Source organism: Eurosta solidaginis, chromosome 3 (assembly GCF_040869045.1).
Source record: "Eurosta solidaginis isolate ZX-2024a chromosome 3, ASM4086904v1, whole genome shotgun sequence".
Lineage (NCBI taxonomy): Eukaryota > Metazoa > Arthropoda > Insecta > Diptera > Tephritidae > Eurosta > Eurosta solidaginis.
Window position 1 is genome coordinate 184,022,823 of NC_090321.1, and position 19,800 is coordinate 184,042,622.

At 36.5% G+C, this 19,800-nt stretch overlaps 1 protein-coding gene across 5 annotated transcripts in view; it reads left to right on the top strand.

Annotated features, from left to right (window-relative positions):
• Positions 1 to 19,551, top strand: part of GEFmeso (Guanine nucleotide exchange factor in mesoderm) — a 477,799-nt gene extending 458,248 nt beyond the window's left edge. For all 5 annotated transcript variants that reach the window (XM_067774213.1, XM_067774212.1, XM_067774214.1 and 2 more), the window contains 2 exons: positions 143 to 359; positions 14,468 to 19,551. In XM_067774213.1, coding sequence (XP_067630314.1) covers positions 143 to 359; positions 14,468 to 16,932 — 2,682 coding nt within the window. In that variant the 3' untranslated portion in view covers positions 16,933 to 19,551. The remainder of the gene's footprint in view (positions 1 to 142; positions 360 to 14,467) is intronic.
• Positions 19,552 to 19,800: the final 249 nt, after the last annotated feature.

The window sequence follows — 19,800 nt, forward strand, 5'->3', positions numbered from 1 at the left end:
TACAAACATACAAGTCACATTGTTACATTTAATTTCAATTTCAGTTTCATTTGACAATTTGTTATTGTGCTTCTAAAACTCTGTATATTTACTTAGTATTTACCATTTTTGTTTTTGCCTGTCTTTTATTTCGCCATCGTAGCAAAATAATCTAATGCTAAGTGAACATTTACCTGGTGAACCTACAAGCTTTTATGTAATACCCTACCATGAACCGCGTAATCAAATCAAATTGACAGCCAAAAATCGTGACCAGAAACGTCTTTGGGCGCAACACATTAAAGGAGTCATACTGGAGAAATTCGACAATATTCCAAATCGCGCCAAAGAGTTAGTCTACAAGTTGGGCGATGAGGAAGGTACGTAAAACACATACAAACAACAACAATGCTTTTTATAATAGTTGGGCGGCAGTGCCACATACCAACCATATGTGGCATAACAGCCAAACTACCTAATATTTTTCTTGTTTTTTTGTTGACAACAGCAGTTGGTACTTTGTCATGTTTAGTTAACATACTTTTTCTTTTGTTTTTTAATTTTAGTTTTCTCACACATGAAATACTACATTTGTATATTCTTACCTGCATATTCACTTTTATGTAGTACTCTCATAAGCATTTACGGAATTCGAGTTGCTTCGCGCCCATTTTATTTTTTATTTTCAATGACAGTCTCGCTAGTACAAGTTTAACTTTTCCTAGGAATAACTATTTTCCTTTTTATCAATTTTTAAATTGAAAGTTTTCCTTTTCATTGTAACTGGTCGTGGCGTCATAGTGGTGCTTCTATATCCAAAAACCATCTACAAACTACATCGAGTTGACAGATATTTGCAGAAAACGAGAAGAGTTGTAGGTGATGGGAAAGTAATTTATTTAAGCCATGCAATTATTTCACCGAGTTTGTTGCTGTTTTTTTTTACCAGTTTTTGTTTTTTTAGCAAATGCATACAAAAGTTTAAATTTGTCGCGGAATTTACACATAATTGGTACATTTCGTCATGCAACATAAATGATTTATAAGTTTTTTACGATGATCGTGTAGAGTTAAGCCCTTTTTCTGATGCTTTGTTATACCGAATTTATGACTCTTTTTGTTGTTCCTTGAATAAAGTCAGTGTTTAGATAAGTTGAATACAATGTTTAAAATTACGAATTAAATGAAAATTTCTTTAAAGTTTGAACTTATTATGTGTAGAATAATTTGTTGTGCGGCCGCCGTGGTGTGATGGTAGCGTGCTCCGCCTCCCACAAAAACGATCCTGGGTTCACGCCCCAGGCAAAGCAATATCAAAATCTTAGAAACAAATTTTTTCAATTAAGAGAACAATTTTTTAAGCGGGGTCGCCTCTCGGCAGTGTTTGCCAAGCACTCCTAGTATATTTCTGCCATGAAAAGCTCTCAGTGAAAACTTATCTGTCCCGCAGATGCCGTTCGAAGTCGGCATAAACCAAGTAGGTCCCGTCCGGCAAATTTGTAGGAAAAATCACAAAGGAGCATGACGCAAAATGGAAGAGAAGCTCGACCTAAAATATCTTCAGAGGTTATCGCGCCTTACATTTACTATTTTATTTAATTTGTATTAGCAGTTTATCCGCATCTACTTTATTTGCATAAGTTCGTTTCTGAAGTCTATCAGAGTACTATAAAAATTTGTGATGTATATTGGAACGATTTTCCGTCATCCCTTGTCAAATTTGGTTTTGAGACAAACCGGTTTCGGCGTTGTGCCATCATCAGTGTCGATTTTCGTTCTGATCTGTTGTTGTCATTTGTCCTGTATTTATAGTTCGTAGGTATATGAGCAGGTATTGTCAAATTGATGCTTGTGTATATTTAGTTATGTGTATGTGCTGTGTGTTCGTTCAGAACCGAGGGTGGTTTACTAATCGATTTGTGTGGCTGACTGGGGTAGGTAGAAATCTGTGATTTTAGTCGTTTGACCTTCTTTGTCGGTTTTTTGTTTTGGTGTGTTAATTGTTTTGTGTTTATTTGTTGTTGTGCGTTTGTCTGTTGTACCTGTGTGTTTAAGTTGTTTCCTGTAAACAAGTTTTAAAGGCTCGAATATTGTGTCAGAAATGGTGTTTATCTGTTCGTTTATTATTCTACCGTCGAATGTTTTCTGTTTGTAGATTTCCATGTTTTCGAGTACATTTAGACGTCGGCCCTTTTCTTGTATGTGAAGAACCCTAACTGTTTTATTGATGTTTGCTGGGGAACATTCATTCTCGACCATGTGATTCGCGAAGTTAGACTCGGGTATAATGTTTGGATTCCGTATTTTTTTGTTGTAATCTCTAATATGTTCTCTGAACCTCGTTCTTATTTGCCGTCCTGTTTGTCCTATGTAACTATGCTGGCATCCGCAGGTAAGCTTGTATACGCCGTGGCTGCTAAACGGATCCTCTGAGTTAGTGTTAGTTCTTAGTTTTCGCCCTAGATTGTTCGATGTTTTGAATGCTGTGTTAATGTTGTATTTTTTAAAGAAATTTGCCAATTTATATGTTGCTTTTCCATTATATGTCATAGTCGTCCAGCTATTATTTTCTTTTTCATTATTTCTTTTTGGTTCTCCATTTGTCCTTCTGAGCTTATCTACTAGTGCTTTTTTATATCCGTTGTTTGCAGCGATATTATATATGACCTCAAGTTCTCTCTTTGTGCCTCTTGTGTAAGAGGTGTTCTTTCAAGTCTATGTACCAAGTGCCTTAATGCTGCATTTTTATGATGTTGAGGGTGATTTGAGGTATTGTGTATTATTGTGTCTGTGGCCGTTGACTTTCTATATATGTTATAGTTAAATCTTTTGGCTTCTTTATCAATATTTATCGTGAGGTCTAGATAGTTGATTCCTCCATCTTTTTCGGTTTCCATTGTAAATTTTATATTGCCGTGCTGTTTGTTGAGGTACTCCAGTACGAGCTCTTCGTTATTAGTAGTTAAAACGCATATTATGTTATCCACGTATCTAGCATAAAATGACACGCCTAATTTGGACTTCAGCTCCTGTATGTACTTTTCTTCCAGATTTTGCATGAATACTTCCATAAGAATTGCCGATGTGGGGCTTCCCATTCCAAGACCGTTTGTTTGTCTATATATTTTATTGTTGAATTTAAAATAGTTTTGACGTAAAGTGGTTCTTAGCGTATTTGTGATTTGCATACTTTTCACTTTGTTTTTTGTGTTATGAACTATTGTTGAGCTAACTATGTCCAAAGTCTCCGATAGTGGTATAGATGGGTATAGATCTTTTATGTCAAAAGATACCAATTTGCTGTTTCTTGTTAGCTCTACGGTCTCGAGTCTCTCTATTAGTTCTGTTGTGTTAGCTATTGCATATTCGTTCCTTAGCTCCAGAGTGTCTATCAATATCGTTTTTAAATATTTGGACAGTTTGTAACATGGTGCCGATTTAAAATTAATGATGGGCCTCATTGGCGTGTCCGGCTTGTGGATTTTTGGTAGCGCAAGCAGTGGAGGAGCCGAAGGGTTCATTTGGACCAATCTATGTGCCATGTTAGAATCTACTATATTTGTTGCATTTTTTATAGCAACTTTGATTTGTTTTTGGTATTCATCTGTGGGATCCTCTCTCATTCTACGACATTTCATTTCCTCTATGAGATCCTCGGTTTTGGATATATATTGCTCTTTTTCGATTAGCACAGTGGTGTTTCCTTTGTCCGCTTTCGTTGTGACAATATTGTTTTTCCTTAGTTTATGCCGTAGATTCTTTATTGTTTTCTCCTCTGTATTCGGTTTTTGTCCTTCCTGTGCTTTCACCTCCTTTCTTATGATTTCCCTGCACAAATTTGTCTTAAAATAAAGGCTCGGAGTCTAAACCTGTTAAAAAATTTTAAAAATTTAAAATAGCTACATACTCCCTTGAGCGCACACGACTTACGATGCCCGCCCAAGGGAGGTTTCACTGTACTTCCAAATAGAGGCCCTTAACTACATTCTGATAGCATATTTATTTTATAGTTTAACTTATTGTTAAGATTTGATTTCCTTTCTTGTGTGTCTGCATTTCTGAAACATATCGCCCGCTTAGTGGAATTTCACGCTATCTCGGTTGTCGTGTCGAAAATGGCCTATTTCAGATAAGTTTTGAAAAACTCCGTATTTCTGAACTTTTTCCTAACCACACTATCAACATATGTGACCCGGTCTATGAAAAGGTGACTTATGACTCAAAAAAGAAATTGCGAGAAACAGCTGTTAAAGATAAACAATTTCTTCAGTTTCTTAGTAGTTTTTCTTTTGCATTATGAACAGTCATGCCCATGCTCCATTGCCATAGAAAAAAAATCAAAAAAATCTGAGGATGCTTCACCAGCCATCAAAGTGGCATCGAAAGAACCAAAGGCTTCATCGTCTTTCATGTTTGCTCTTCTTTCTCTACATTTTTAGTACACTTCTAAGCAAGTTAGGACTTTCTAGTTTTCACCACGTGAAAGAGCGTCTCAAAAACTATCGAAACCAGAAAACAAGTGGAAACTTTTTTTTGAGTCATAAGCCACCTTTTCATAGACCAGGTCACATATATTAAATTTGTGCCCAGATAGAGGACTTTGAAAAAAATGCAATGAAAGTGGGTTTTTGAAATTTGCGGAGCATTGTAAATGGCAACTGAGATAAGAGAATATTTCCAGGGCCATATTCTCAGCAGCAGATATAGATATCCGAGAAGAATCCAAAAATGAACCGAAAATACCAATAAAAAAAAGTAAAAAATAGTGCAGATAATATTTCGAAATTGTCTTGAAAGGATACGGCCCTAAATAATCCAAAGGAAGGCTTGATACACTGAAGAAAAAGACTGGTAAAACCAAACCGAAATTTCTGTCAATATTTATCCATCGCAACAAGATGTTGAATCAACTGCGCACAAATCGTTGATTCGTAGTTGACCGTTCTAGTAGTCAAATGAACCAAAAAGTTATTGCGACAGCTTTGTATGAAAGCACCTATGTTGCCATATAAATAAATAAATGTAAGGCGCGATAACCTCCAAAGAGATTTTAAGGCCGAACTTCTCTTCGAATTTGCGTCGTGCTCCTTTTTAATTTTTCGTGCAAATTTTGTGGGACGCGACCTACTTGTTTTATGCCGACTCCGAACGGCATCTGCAAGGCATATGAGTTTTCACTGAGAGCATTTCATGGCAGAAATACACTCGGAGTGAAACAACTCAAACTTTTATTTTGTCGGAAACATCAACATTAAAAAAGGATGTTTTTTTTATTATCTTATTAGATTCGTTCGCGTGAGTGAAAATTCATAAAAACTTGAACAAAATGTTACTGACTTTGGAAAAATCCTGTTCGTTCAAGCAAAACTTGTGCAACAAGAGGGCGCCATTTTGCATTTCGCTTGGAGGAGAAGTTGCAAAATTGTACCCGATAAATAGGTGTCTCGGTATCTCACAATTTTTTGCACGGTAAATTCAAAAAAGGGTTTTTTCGTTTTGTATTGATAACTGAAAACCTAGTTTTTTATTGTTTGTATTGACAGTTGATCGCCGTTGAAATGACCTGTAAGATCAGTTGTGTTAACAGAAAAACCAGTTAGATTGATTAGGAATCTGTCAATTTTACAAAATTTTGTTAACTTAAGAGTAACAATTTCTCTTCTGTTGAAATGACTAAACTAATTTGTTCGCTTGACAGAGAACTCGGTCGAATTAACCATAATTCGATCAATTTCACCGAATCTCCGTTAAGTCAAGAACAACAGAACCGATTTTTTGATTTTACTAGCACCATTTCTTTCAGTGTATGTTACGCAGATTGTCTCGCACAGTGTATGTAATTTATTTGAAAAATACGTTCTTTACCAAAATTGATTTTTTTAAGGTTGGACCCAAATTATCCGATGGCCGCACTCTCCGAAAACAATATCGGAATGAACCGGCGATAGTCCAAAAAAACCCGAAGCAATTCTTCGGATATGAGAGCATGTCGCTTGTTAGTTTTCCGACATGTGCTTGACCTTTATATACTTAAAGTTGTAACAACTAAAAACCATTATAAAAAAATACTGTTTCCAAGAAGTGTGAGAACCCACCTGTTAATTTTTTTTTTTAATAATAATGGTAGTTCCTTCCACACTATAGTCGATCTCCAAATACGTTCAGCCGTTTTGGAGTGATTGAGTCACAAAGTGTTTAAAAAAATATTCAAAAGTAACTGTTCCCTGTAACTGTTTTTCCAAAAAAAAAAAAAAACTAGATGCTTCCAGTTTTTGGCTATCAGTTTTGACGTTTTGATGTGATTGAGTCACAAATACATCTAGACATCCAAATTTTCACATTTATGACATGCATAACATTGAAAACAAGTAAGGAAGGTTAAGTTCGGGTGTAACTGAACATTACATACTCAGTTGAGAGCTATGGTGACAACATAAGGGAAAATAACCATGTAGGAAAATGAACCGAGGGAAACCCTGGACTGTGTATCAAATGAAAGGCGTTAAAGAGTATTTTATGAGGGAGTGGGCCATAGTTCTATAGGTGGATGCCATTTAGGGATATAGCCATAAAGGTGGATCAGGGTTGACTCTAGAATGCGTTTGTACGATATGGGTTTCAAATGAAAGGTGTTAATGAGTATTTTAAAAGGGAGTAATCCTTAGTTCCATAGGTGGACGCCATTTCGAGATATCGCCACAAAGGTGGACCAGGGGTGACCCTAGAATTTGTTTGTACAATATGGGTATAAAAAAAAAGGTGTTAATGAGCATTTTAAAAGGGAGTAATCCTTAGTTCCATAGGTGCACGCCGTTTCGAGATATCGCCATAAGGTGACCAGGGGTGACCCTAGAATTTGTTTGTACAATATGGGCATCAAACGAAAGGCGTTAATGAGTATTTTAAAAGGGAGTGGGCCTTAGTTCTATAGGTGGACGCCGTTTCGAAATATCGCCCTAAAGGTGGACCAGGGGTGACTCTAGAATATGTTTGTACGATATGGGTATCAAATTAAAGGTATTAATAAGGGTTTTAAAAGGGAGTGGTGGTTGTTGTATAGGTGGTCGCCTTTTCGAGATATCGCCATAAAGGTGGACCAGGGGTGACTATAGAACGCGTTTGCACGATATGGGTATCAAATGAAAGGTGCTAATGAGTATTTTAAAAGGGAGTAATCCTTAGTTCCATAGGTGGACGCGGTTTCGATATATCGCCATAAAGGTGGACCAGTGGTAACCCTAGAATTTGTTTGTACAATATGGGTATCAAAAGAAAGGTGTTAATGAGTATTTTAAAAGGGAGTAATCCTTAGTTCCATATGTGGACGCCGTTGCGAGATAAAGCCATAAAGGTGGAGCAGGGGTGACACTAGAATTTGTTTTTACAATATGGGTATCAAAAGAAAGGTGTTAATGAGTATTTTAAAAGGGAGTGGGCCTTTGTTCTATAGGTGTTCGCCTTTTCGAGATATCGCCATAAAGGTGGACCAGGGGTGACCTTAGAATATGTTTTTACGATATGGGTATCAAATGAAAGGTGTTAATAAGTATTTTAAAAGGGCGTGGGGCTTAGTTCTATAGGTGGACGCCTTTTCGAGATATCGCCATAAAGGTGGACCAGGGGTGACTCTAGAATGAGTGTGTACGATATGGGTATCAAATTAAAGGTATTAATGAGAGTTTTAAAAGGGAGTGGTGTGAAGGCGTTTTCCAGATATAGACCAAAATGTGGACCAGGGTGACCCAGAACATCATCTGTTGGATACAGCTAATTTATTTATATATGTAATACCTGCCAAGATTTTAAGGGTTTTTTATTTCGCCCTGTAGAACTTTTTCATTTTCTTCTACTTAATATGGTAGGTGTCACAACCATTTTATAAAGTTTTTTCTAAAGTTATATTTCGCGTCAATAAAACAATCCAATTACCTTACCATGTTTCATGCTTTTTTTCGTATTTGGTATAGAATTATGGGATTTTTTCATTTTTCGTAATTTTCGATATCGAAAAAGTGGGCGTGGTCATAGTCGGATTTCGTTCATTTTTCATACCAAGATAAAGTGAGTTCAAGTAAGCACGTGAACTAAGTTCATTAAAGATATGTCGATTTTTGCCCAAGTTATCGTGTTAAGGGCCATGCGGAAGGACAGACGGACGCCTGTGTATAAAAACTGGGCGTGGCATCAACCGATTTCGCCCATTTTCACAGAAAACAGTTAATGTCATAAAATCTATGCCCCTACCAAATTTCAAAAGGATTGGTTAATTTTTGTTCGACTCATGGCGTTAAAAGTATCCTAGACAAATTAAATGAAAAAGGGCGGAGCCACGCCCATTTTGAAATTTTCTTTTATTTTTGTATTTTGTTGCACCATATCATTACTAGAGTTGAATGTTGACATAATTTACTTATATACTGTAAAGATATTAAATTTTTTGTTAAAATTTTACTTTAAAAAAATTTTTTTTTAAAAGTGGGCGTGGTCCTTCTCCGATTTTGCTAATTTTTATTAGGCGTACATATAGTAATAGAAGTAACGTTCCTGCCAAATTTCATCAAGATATCTTCAACGACTGCCAAATTACAGCTTGCAAAACTTTTAAATTACCTTCTTTTAAAAGTGGGCGGTGCCACGCCCATTGTCCAAAATTTTACTAATTTTCTATTCTGCGTCATAAGTTCAACTCATCTACCAAGTTTCGTCGTTTTAGCTGTCTTTTGTAATGAATTATCGCACTTTTTCGGTTTTTCGAAATTTTCGATATCGAAAAAGTGGGCGTGGTTATAGTCCGATATCGTTCATTTTAAATAGCGATCTGAGATGTGTACTCAGGAACCTGCATACCAAATTTCATCAAGATACCTCAAAATTTACTCAAGTTATCGTGTTAACGGACGGACGGACGGACGGACATGGCTCAATCAAATTTTTTTTCGATCCCGATTATTTTGATATATGGAAGTCTTTATCTATCTCGATTCCTTTATATATGTACAACCAACCGTTATCCAATCAAACTTAATATACTCTGTGAGCTCTGCTCAACTGAGTATAAAAACGCTTGGAGTGTTTATACTGTCAAATTAAACAAGTGTGATTTGTTATTGCAATATTAACGCATTTTAAGCCCAACACTAGAAATCGTACATCCTATCGTGTATCCGTTAAAACATTTGCTTCGCCATCATCATGCTGCATCCCTCCATTATTTTATCGTATAACTTACCATCTTTGCACTTTATTTAAAAAAAATAATACGAGCTAATTAACAATAGTTTAGTAGTATTAACTATTACATTTTTACTACTATTTAACCATTTTTACGTTATTACCCCAAAAAAATATATATTTTTTTCGCTTCTCCTTACTTTTCCAGTTGCATAAGGGCTGGCATATTAGGCGTTACGCTTCTAATAAGAAACAAAATTACATAATAAAACAACAAATGCACAAATTAAACTCAATTATCATAAAAAATGTTTAAACATTAGAAACCCTAAAGACTACAAACAACCAATTGACTGCTGCTAAACTAAATTAAGAAAAAGGCTTGTGCTTGGTCTGGGTCAATTCTTGCGTTTATTTTAAATTTTTGTACAAATTACCTTTAGAAAAACATGGTTAAAGACTAAGCAAAGTTAACACGTAATCAATTGGTTACAACGCCCCAAACTAACACCTAGAAGTTAAAGCAAAACCAAAAAACCTTAAAATTGTAACTAAAACTGCATTAGTTCTATACGAAACACGCGCATAAATATATTTAACCAACAATCCTTGGGCATCACAGCCAAGTAGTAAGTACAAGCGTAGAAAATTAGTTTATTGTTATTGGTGTTGTTCCTGTTACTGTTGCTTGCCTGAACGCTTCATAACTACACATCTCATTAAAAATAGAAATGTTTTAACATTATCGAAGCACCTAACTACATACATACTAACAGTCATGTTCCAATGAAATCTTAAACAATCATTTGAAAGCTTAATAACATATTTATAGATTAATTTAGTTTAAAGATATTAGATGTCAGGCTTCCTGAGATGAGCTGAGGAAGTTTTTGCATGCAATTTATGGCTCATATTTCTTTTCCATACATATATATAAAATTAAAAGTCTATGTAATTGCTTGAGGAAACAGTTTTCTACTGAACGGGTTTTTTTAAGTCCTAAAATGACACGCAGGTCGTCAGCTAGTGAAATCGTTATTCGCGCTCACTTAACACATATTAGCCGTGTTTGTTTTACATGTATATACATTTGCGACTAATACCATAAATATAGTTTAAAAAAACTAAACAACCCGCCATGTCTCTGCTATTAAGCACAACTCGATTTGTAGCGAGTTATTTAACCACTGCCGCGAGACTTGAATAATTTCCGCTAGATGGGTCTCTTTGCGCGCCTAGCCTAGAGAGTTACAAACATACAAGTGAAGCTAATATAAGCGTGTTAAAAAAAGTGAGGAAGGCTAAGTTCGGGTGTAACCGAGCATTACACACTCAGCTGCCAAATTACAGCTTGCCAAACTTTTAAATTACCTTCTTTTAAAAGTGGGCGGTGCCACGCCCATTGTCCAAAATTTTACTAATTTTCTATTCTGTGTCATTAGGTCAACCCACCTACCAAGTTTCATCGCTTTATCCGTCTTTGGTAATTTTCGAAATTTTCGATATCGAAAAAGTGGGCGTGGTTATAGCCCGATTTCGTTAATTTGAAATAGCGATCTGAGATGAGTGCCCTGGAACTTGCATACCAAATTTCATTAAGATATCTCAAAACTTACTCAAGTTATCGTGTTTACGGCCAGACGGACGGACGGGCGGATATGGCTAAATGAATTTCTTTTTTCGTCCAGATCATTTTGATATATAGAAGTCATTATCTATCTGGATTAGTTTATGCCGTTACGGGGTACCGTTATGCGAGCAAAATTAATATACTCTGTGAGCTCTGCTCAGCTGAGAATAAAAACGCTGTTGTTGTTGTATTAACTGTAAAGACACTCCCCGAAAGTTTTAGGGAGTGTTATCAATGATGTCTTTTCCCGGATATAGATCCGGTACGTTCCGGTAACAAAGCACCATTAAGGTACTGGCTCGACCATTTCGATAACGATTAAGATGACCATATTAAACCTTCTCGGCCATACCGTCCCCCACCCCCCAGTTCCATGAGGAACTCAGAGTCTTGCCTGCTAAATATATGTATGAGACATTCATATTTGTAACAGGATTCCCCTCGCGTAGGTGAGGTTGACAATTAGGTTGCATAAGCTTTGTATTGCGCTTATCAACCCCTTGGAAAAGAAAATACTCATGGACCCTTTACGTCCATAGTTTATAATGCAAACCAATCCTGTAACAAGCACCATTTCGGGGAAGATTTGATATGACCGCATGAAACCTTCTAGGCCATCCCGCCCTCCCAACCCCTATATTCATGCGGAACTTGGGTCGCCAGAGCCTCGGGTGTTATAAGAAACATGATTCGTCACGGGTAGGTGAGGCTGACAATTTGGTTGGAGAAGCTATATATTGCGCTGGCAGCCCCTTGAAAGGGTTGCGCTACACAACCTCTTGCATAAATTTGGTATTTTAGTCGCCTCTTACGACAGGCATACCTGTCGCGGGTATATTCTAATCCCCCAAACCCGCTGGGGTGGTTTTCGTTGTCGTAGCGCATGCTAATTTTGGTTAGGGCAAAAAACGTTTGGCTTTCATATTGGCATATTGCTCTCTTACTTTCTCTTTTTTTATGCTCAGCTATCAACATAGAACAAAAATGTACCGATTTCCAGATTATCAGTACATTAATGGTCCTGTTAGATAGCATCAATAAAATACATTTTATATTTGTATGGTGGTGGTGGGTGGCAGAGATATCCTCTTGGAGTGTCGGAAATTTAATGTCACGAATGCGAAGCGTCTGAGTTTTGGCAGTACATGCAGTAAAGCAGTTTTCGCTTGTACTTCAAACCATTGTGTACAATATAAGTGTAATATCTTATCCGTCAACTGCCTCACAGGATGTTCAAGATAGCTATTTTTTAGCGTTTGGGCAGGATGTTTAATGTGGCGACGCATACGATCAACTGTCTCCAGCGGGTGATAAAAAGATATACAGGATGAGACCACAATAGTAATTTTAAAAATCAACTTTCGGTTCTATTTTTTATTTTGACGTGCATGCTGAAGATAACACACTTGTCTTATCCATAATGCTCAAGCAATAAACATCTCACTCGTAAACTCCATGTGAAAGATGTTGTGGTGATAATCGAAGCTCTGCTGGCTTTGTGCATCACTGGTATGTGGCAATACAAACAGAGTTTCGATTCACTGTAAGTGAGTTGTTTTGCATCATTAAGCTGAATTCGCACTTAGGATAATTATTTTTTTCAGCCCACTAGACTATTTGAAAAAATTTTATTTTTGATGCCACTAGATTAGGAATTCCTACTTAGGTGGATATTTGGTATACTTTTCTTAACGGGAATCGGATCAAGAAACGTCGAATGTAAAAAATCCTACTTATGGTGCGATTTGCTTCAAATTTGGTACCTATGTAGGTCCTAAGTTATTTTCAGGATTCCTTCTGATAGGAAGAATACTAGAGAACAACCTATCCGAAAAACCTTACACATGATGCTGTTTTCTTGAAATTGGGTGCATAAGTAGAATCGGTAAAAGCTGGAGATGTTCGCCAAGAGTTATGCAATGGCTTTATTAAATATAAGTCAAGCTGATTCAGCTCTATGGAATGCTAGTCAGGTAGAACGCTTTGAAATTTTCGTGAATTATCAAAATTTTGGTGCCACTACAAGGGACTGTACTATACGGGAAGGGTCTTTATCGCTACAAGAAGAAAAAGATGTCCAAGATGGACAGCGCTGGTTGATATCATCCTAGAACTATACCTATCTACATTCGGTCATTTATAAGGCTTCTTGAATGCGAGGGGGCTGGAAAACAGACAACATCCCCGATTTATATAAGGTCAAAAGTATGGAGAGACGTTATTTAATATAATAAAGGAAATTGAGCCTGGATAAGTCACATATACAAAGACGTGAACATCGCTAATTTTCCATGTTTGTTTTGTTAGTGCCCGCTTGCTATATTAGTGGACTAATTTTTTGTATAAAAGTAAGCGGCCATTCTTCAAGTTGCCAACTAATATGGCCAATATTTCTTTGTTCTTTGTCCATATAAGGCTGATGCTGCAGAGCTGGGCTAGCCAATTAAGAAATTTGTCACATGACTTAGTACCGCTGAATTATTTATTTTAAACGTCTCCAATTTTAGCTGTCTCCATGTTTTAAAAGTTTAATAATCAAAAAGATATCTCTAATATTATGCCCAATGCAGGAATAACCTCTCTCACCTTTACGTCAAGTTCAACGACATCGAGTACCATGTGAATGGTTTCTGGAGTAGGGTGTTGCTCAACACTTAACAATCAGTTAGGCTATATCGTGAAGTGTTTTCGTCAGAGTAGAGCTAAAAGCATCCCTTATGCAGACGTTCGTCCTCCCCATCTGAGTGGAATGGCTCTTCATACTATGAATGAGGAGATCCAGTTTACTCCTTTTTGGAGAAATACTCTAACACCTTTTGCTCTCTTAAAGGAAAATTGCTTCTTTCTTCACTGGTTCTGTTAGTCTGTCAATACAGAATAGGCCTTAATCTAGATTGACTCCATAGTACTTGATCTTTTCACTAATGTCGAGGTACGTTTACCCAATTTGGTGTGTTATTCGATTTTGTACTTTGGTTTAAAAATTGCATATTTCTTGTAATTTAGTCCCCATTAAATTGCAGAGTGTTTGATGGAATTTACCGCGGAATTCAGCGTCAGAACTTCATAATAGCAGTCTAGGGCGTACTAAGCGTTTTAGAATTTCACCTCTTTTGCCCGCTGTAGTCAACATTCCAAACAGCTTTTGAAACACGCAAAAAACTCTACGAAACCACTTCATGCAGTTTATATTGAGTTGGAGCCTTACCGCCGGTAATAACAAGGCAAAATTCTTCAAATCTTCTTCATAGAGTCTCGTTTTTATTTAAAAAAAGGTAACTAGTTTACAACAATATCAAAATTTTCAGTTTTTATATTAAAAATAGATACCCCGAAGAAGATACGGCAGCATCGAAACGCGTAGGAGGAAGAAAAAAAATGTTTGACTTACAATTATCGGCCAGCTCCGGTTCATTATATAAAAACTGAAATAATGGTCAAAGTAAAAGTTAAAACATGCTATATGCACTATTCTATTGGCTCATGCTTTTCATTAGCGATGTGATATGGAGTACACTGCATTCGAATGTATTTGCACCAGAGAACAAAATTGGCACCAAAAAGTTTGTGCTTTGCTCAGTGTTCAAGATTTGAATGATGTTTTATATCTTTGCATTTATATTGCATTTCATATTTAAAAAAAAAAATTTTATGCGTTTTAATAGTTATGTACTTTTATGCTTATAGATCGAACACCGGATAAAAGCGCCTGGAAATGGAGTTTACACTCAACTTCAACAACTCCAGTCTACTTGGAACGACGCAATCAGTATCGGCGCAGTGAAATACGCAATCGATCAAAATTCAAACGAAAGACTGTTTCGAATTCTACATCTTTTGATAGTTTCAATGAAATTGCTGAACACCCAACGCGAGAGTCGTCAACAACAAATACTTCGAATGAGGTATCCCAAACAAAAGCGAGTAAGTCGTTAACGCGAGCCAACAGCATTGATGATAATATGCTGCCAGCGCTACACAAATTAGCGGCCGCTATTAAAAATAAAGGTAAATCAGATGAGATAAATAGCGCAGTGAGTACTGTAAAGTCTGAGGGAGCTGAGAATAACAGCGTTCAAGATGCGAAGCTGAATAATAATGCTCCAGCAGCAAAAGAGGACACAAGTCTTTGTATAATACGCCGCACAGCATGCGCGCCACCAAAGTCACCACTCTTCGGCTTGAAGGCTTTGAAGGAGCGCAGCAAATCAGTACCACGTATTAGCTTCCAATGTGAAGACGTGGATGAAGAAAGTGAGTCGCTAAACGGCAGTATTACCAATTTAGATGCGCGTAAGTCAAAATCCAGCAAATCGATTGAGATAAAACAATACAATCATAAAACTATACCTAAACGCATTGCAACTCTAAAGAAGCAACGCACAGGCAAGCCGCCAAAGGAAACATGCAAATTCTATATGGATTTGAGTGAGTTTGACGACGCGCCCAAAATGGAACTAAAAATTACCGAATCAACAGAAAATTTGGCGGAGGAGGCGCAGGAAAACGACGTGAGCGAACAAAAGGATGTGCAAACAGTAACACAAAATCTTGATAGTATACAAATGCAATTGGAGAAGCAGTGTGAAGAATTACTCACAACACTAAAGAAAAAAGATGCAGAGATTATATTGGACTTATTAAAACAGAACAAAGAATTTGAGCGCATGGCGAAAAAGAAACAGCAGCGCAGGCGCGCGTCAGAACAAGGCAGCGTTAGTGGCAGTGGTAGCTCGGCTGGTAGTCCTGAATCGCCGGACTACTTGTTGATCAATGAGATACCGCCACGCCCGCCATCGCGCTCTCCACCACCACTAGAATCTGAGAGTGAGCACGCTAACGGCAAAGATGCGGCAGAAACACGCTCAAATGAAGAATGTGATGATCACATTTACGAGTCACTTTTACGTAATGTACATGTTCCTTATAAATTTTCGCCAATACTGGGGCGCTCACAGTCGGCGCCGTATTGCAAAGCTCGTGAAAAGAAATCAACTCCAGCATCGCGTCCAGAATCCGATTATGTAACCTTAGTATATACAGCGGATGGTGCGCTGCAAGAAGTGGGAGGCGAAGTTGTATCAGAACGCGTTAGCGCGTGCGAAGCACAATTGCGACTCGTCGCAGTGGACAACGCACAGGATCAACGCGACGGTAATAGTTCTTCTACATCCTCCTCAACATGCACACTAAAGCGCGACAGTCAAAGTACAGTTATCAATTTGGAATGCGCCACATTGACTAGCAACATAACAATGATCTCTTCTAATAGCACAAGTGCTTGCAATAATAACACAGATCCTATTTATGCGCGTCCCATACCAAAGAATCTAATGAAGCGCTTATTTAGCACAGGCGCGCATAGTAGCGCTGCACACCTCTCTGCTGGTATGAGCAACAAATGCACACATGAACATATATCGTCCTCACATAATTCTTTGCTGCCACGTGCACGCAAATCTATTGATAATATAGCTCACAGTTTTGGACGCTCAAACAAACCACCTGATCGGCGCGTTTCCGATGTTACAGAAATGTGTCGTCAAAGCATTTTACATCGCCAAGGTAGTGAAGCGGTTGGTGAGCGTATGGCACATGTCGACTATGCGGATCCACGTACACTCTTCACAATTATGATTTGCGCGTCATCCGATGCATCGCTGCAGCGCGACTCAGTATTTTCGTTGACATCATCAAATGATAGCATGTGGGATTCGAAGCGTGCCACTAGCGCAGCAACGAACAGTGATGCGCGCAAAAGTGACTTTGTTTATGAGGACAATGTAGAAGCATGTCTTGAGAATGATTTTCGTGATTCGGCTATTTATAGTGATGATAATGACAAGCGCACCGATAGTGAGCAAAGTGATGGCGTGAAGCGTCCTCATAGTCCACCACCACCACCACCGCCAGCACAGAATCGCGTGAATCCTGTGGTGCCACCGAAACCGACCGGCATACCGCGCATTAATATTAAAAAAACATCACCACGCAAGGAAGCGCAAACGCAATCGCCAGTAGGTGGTGCTGCGGAAATACCAAAAAGTTTGGAAGCTAAGCAACAACCCAGCTCTGTCATCTGTCCACCACATATGAGCGCCGCTGCATCACGCAGCTGGGTTTTACAGCAAATCGATAATTTTAACAAGTAATTCTGCGTAGATATATGCATCACATGCCATCAACAAATTATTGTAAATCCAATTCGTCGATTTGAACTTGAAAACTTTTGAAAATGGTTTTAGTATAACTTCTAACGCAATTAAAAAATAAGAATAATTTTAAAATTGTAGTTTGAAAATATATTAACTTAAAAAATTATACAATTATTATTAATTATACAAAAAAAAAAAAATATTGTTAATTGTTTAACGCCAATATACTTAGATTTAGTATATTTTTATTGTTTACTTAAATCGCTTAAGCATACAATAATCTATAAAATATTTTGTATCATCATTTTTGGCATTCACACTCGCTCGAATTTGTATATTTTGTATAGCTGTTAATTTAGTTTTATTTTTATTTTTCTTACATTTTTATTATTTACCTTTTCTTAGCATCGCTTTGAAAAAATATTTATCAGGCCATGGGCCTCGTTATGTGAATCGATCGACAGTTTTCGAATCGCATTTCCCTTCGAATGGAGTTATACAAGTAGGATCTCGGGGGTGGGTAGATTCAGTAACTGAGTACACTTTTTCTTCGAACAATTTGTCTGAGAGAAAAATTTACTTCATCAAAATTCACACTTAATGATTCGGTTTTCACGAAAATTTTCAAAGCGATTTTTATTTACAATGCACAAATTGGTTTTTAATGTTCTAACGACCGTATTTAAAAGTTGTCTATTATATTTAACTAATTTTTCAAGACTTTTTGAAGTAAAATCGAAATTTTTTTAAAGATTTAGAAAATTAGAACAGCTTTTCAAATCGATTTCGAAAAATTGTGTCGAAACCTCAAAACCCGAACATTTTAAATTTATATTTTAGTAAAAATTTTCCCTGCAAAGCTATTCTAATTAATCAAGCAAGAATTTTTTTTTTTTGATTTTGAGCCTGAAAAAAGTATAAGTATATCATATTGAGATAATTTTATGTCAAACTGAATAGACTACATTTAACATTAAAGTCTGCTGTAATAACAACCTAAGTCGAGTAAGAACAAAATTCCGCTAATACTAGTATTCTCCGTTCTCAGTTTATAGTCACATGACTTTTCATAGTGTGGAAATTGTCCCGAGTAGGCCAGAAATTTGAGCATCTTAAAGCACTATGTCTTGGTATCTGCAAGTTATCTCGAGTATATCAAAGAAATGCAAATATAATAACCATTACAAAATCCAAGTTAGCCATTAAGACAGTAATTGCGATAGGGAAGAAATTAAATAAGTCTTCTGAAGCTCTAAATTGTTATGTAACTAGTTTTTTTCAATGATATTTTTTAAATATTGAATATTAGAAATCTCAGAATATTGAATATTAGAAAACTCAGAATGTTATTCTTCCAAACTATAAAGGAATTTTTATGTATGTGACACTCCGCGAAAAAAACCCCTAACTAGATTTTTTTTAACGATTTGGTAGTCGGATTTCGATATCTTTATTACATTTTCAATTATGAGTAGCCGATAGTAATATAGTAAAAGTAAGTCGATAGTAATTGTGCCGTATACGAAAGCTAGCGCACACGACCCACGACTCGTCGTGAAAAATCAACGACATCCGAGTTAGAAGCATTTTGCAACACACAATGATATTAGCAAACACTTCAGGAGCATTTCTGCCATGAAAAGCTACTCAGTGAAAATTCATCTGCCTTGCAGACGGCTCTCTGGGAGTCGGCATAAAACATGAAGGTCCTGTCAAGCCAATTTGCAGGAAAAATTAAAAAGGAGCACGACGAAGATAATTATTTTTTGGGATATAGCAAAAGAAAAACTCGGCTAGGTGAAAAATTCTCGTTCAGTTCAGATTGATTAGAAGTATTTTATAAAAATAGTAAATTTTTTTGCTATTTATATGTTTTTAAATAAATATGTATATTTAAAACTTAAATTTTTTCAAATTCGTACAAAATAAGTTCCTCCTTGATGGAAATACCTAATTTTTGGTACGTAAGTTTGATTAACTATAAAAAGTGCGAAAAACTGTTCAAAATTCAAAAAGGTTCACTCTAAGAAGTTTTCATTTTCGAATGATGACAAAAAAACAATTAGCTTTTTTTTTGCAATTTAAAGGTTTTGAATTTTTTTTGAAATCTTTGCTATTTCTCGGAAGTAAGATTCAGTAAGTGTGGCCTTTGAAATTTACACTTACTTCTTTCATCTTATTTGTACATTTACTGAATCCATACTCCTCATTAACCTCCTTAATACGAAATTACCAAAAAAAAAAAAAATAAAAAAACCAAGTAAATGGAAAATTGGTTACAATGTTTGCCAAATAAAAAAAAGTTACTTTGCACCACTTTTTAACTTGGCGAAAGGATCGCTTGCAGTCATACATAAGTCCATTTGACGTAGAATGCCTCATAAAACTTTTAACAATCAACTTATTTTTTAAATTTGATTTGCTTGCAACATATTTTTTTAAACTTTGCTACTTTTAATTCCAAACGCATTTCACGCCCACATTCACAGCATTTACATTTGCAAAAACCACAAAAAACATTTAAAAAATGACACTAAAAATCTTTTAGGTTTTTAAGAAAATTTTGTAAGTCGATTAATATTGTCAAACTAAAATATTTATAAACTTATTAGCGAATTGTTAAATTGTGTGTTTTATTTGGAATGATGCAAGTATCATGCTATTTAAAGAGGTGAGTATTATGTATTATTTACAAATAAAAAATATTTGCTTATTTAGGGCACCAGTGTTTCTCAGTTTTGATGGCACTGTACTGCTACAGCGCTAGCGCCCGGAAATTGACTTACACATTCACTGGCTTTCAAACATCGTTAATGTGTTTTGCCAGTGCAACTAAAACCCAGGGTGGTTCGGCGAGTTAATAAA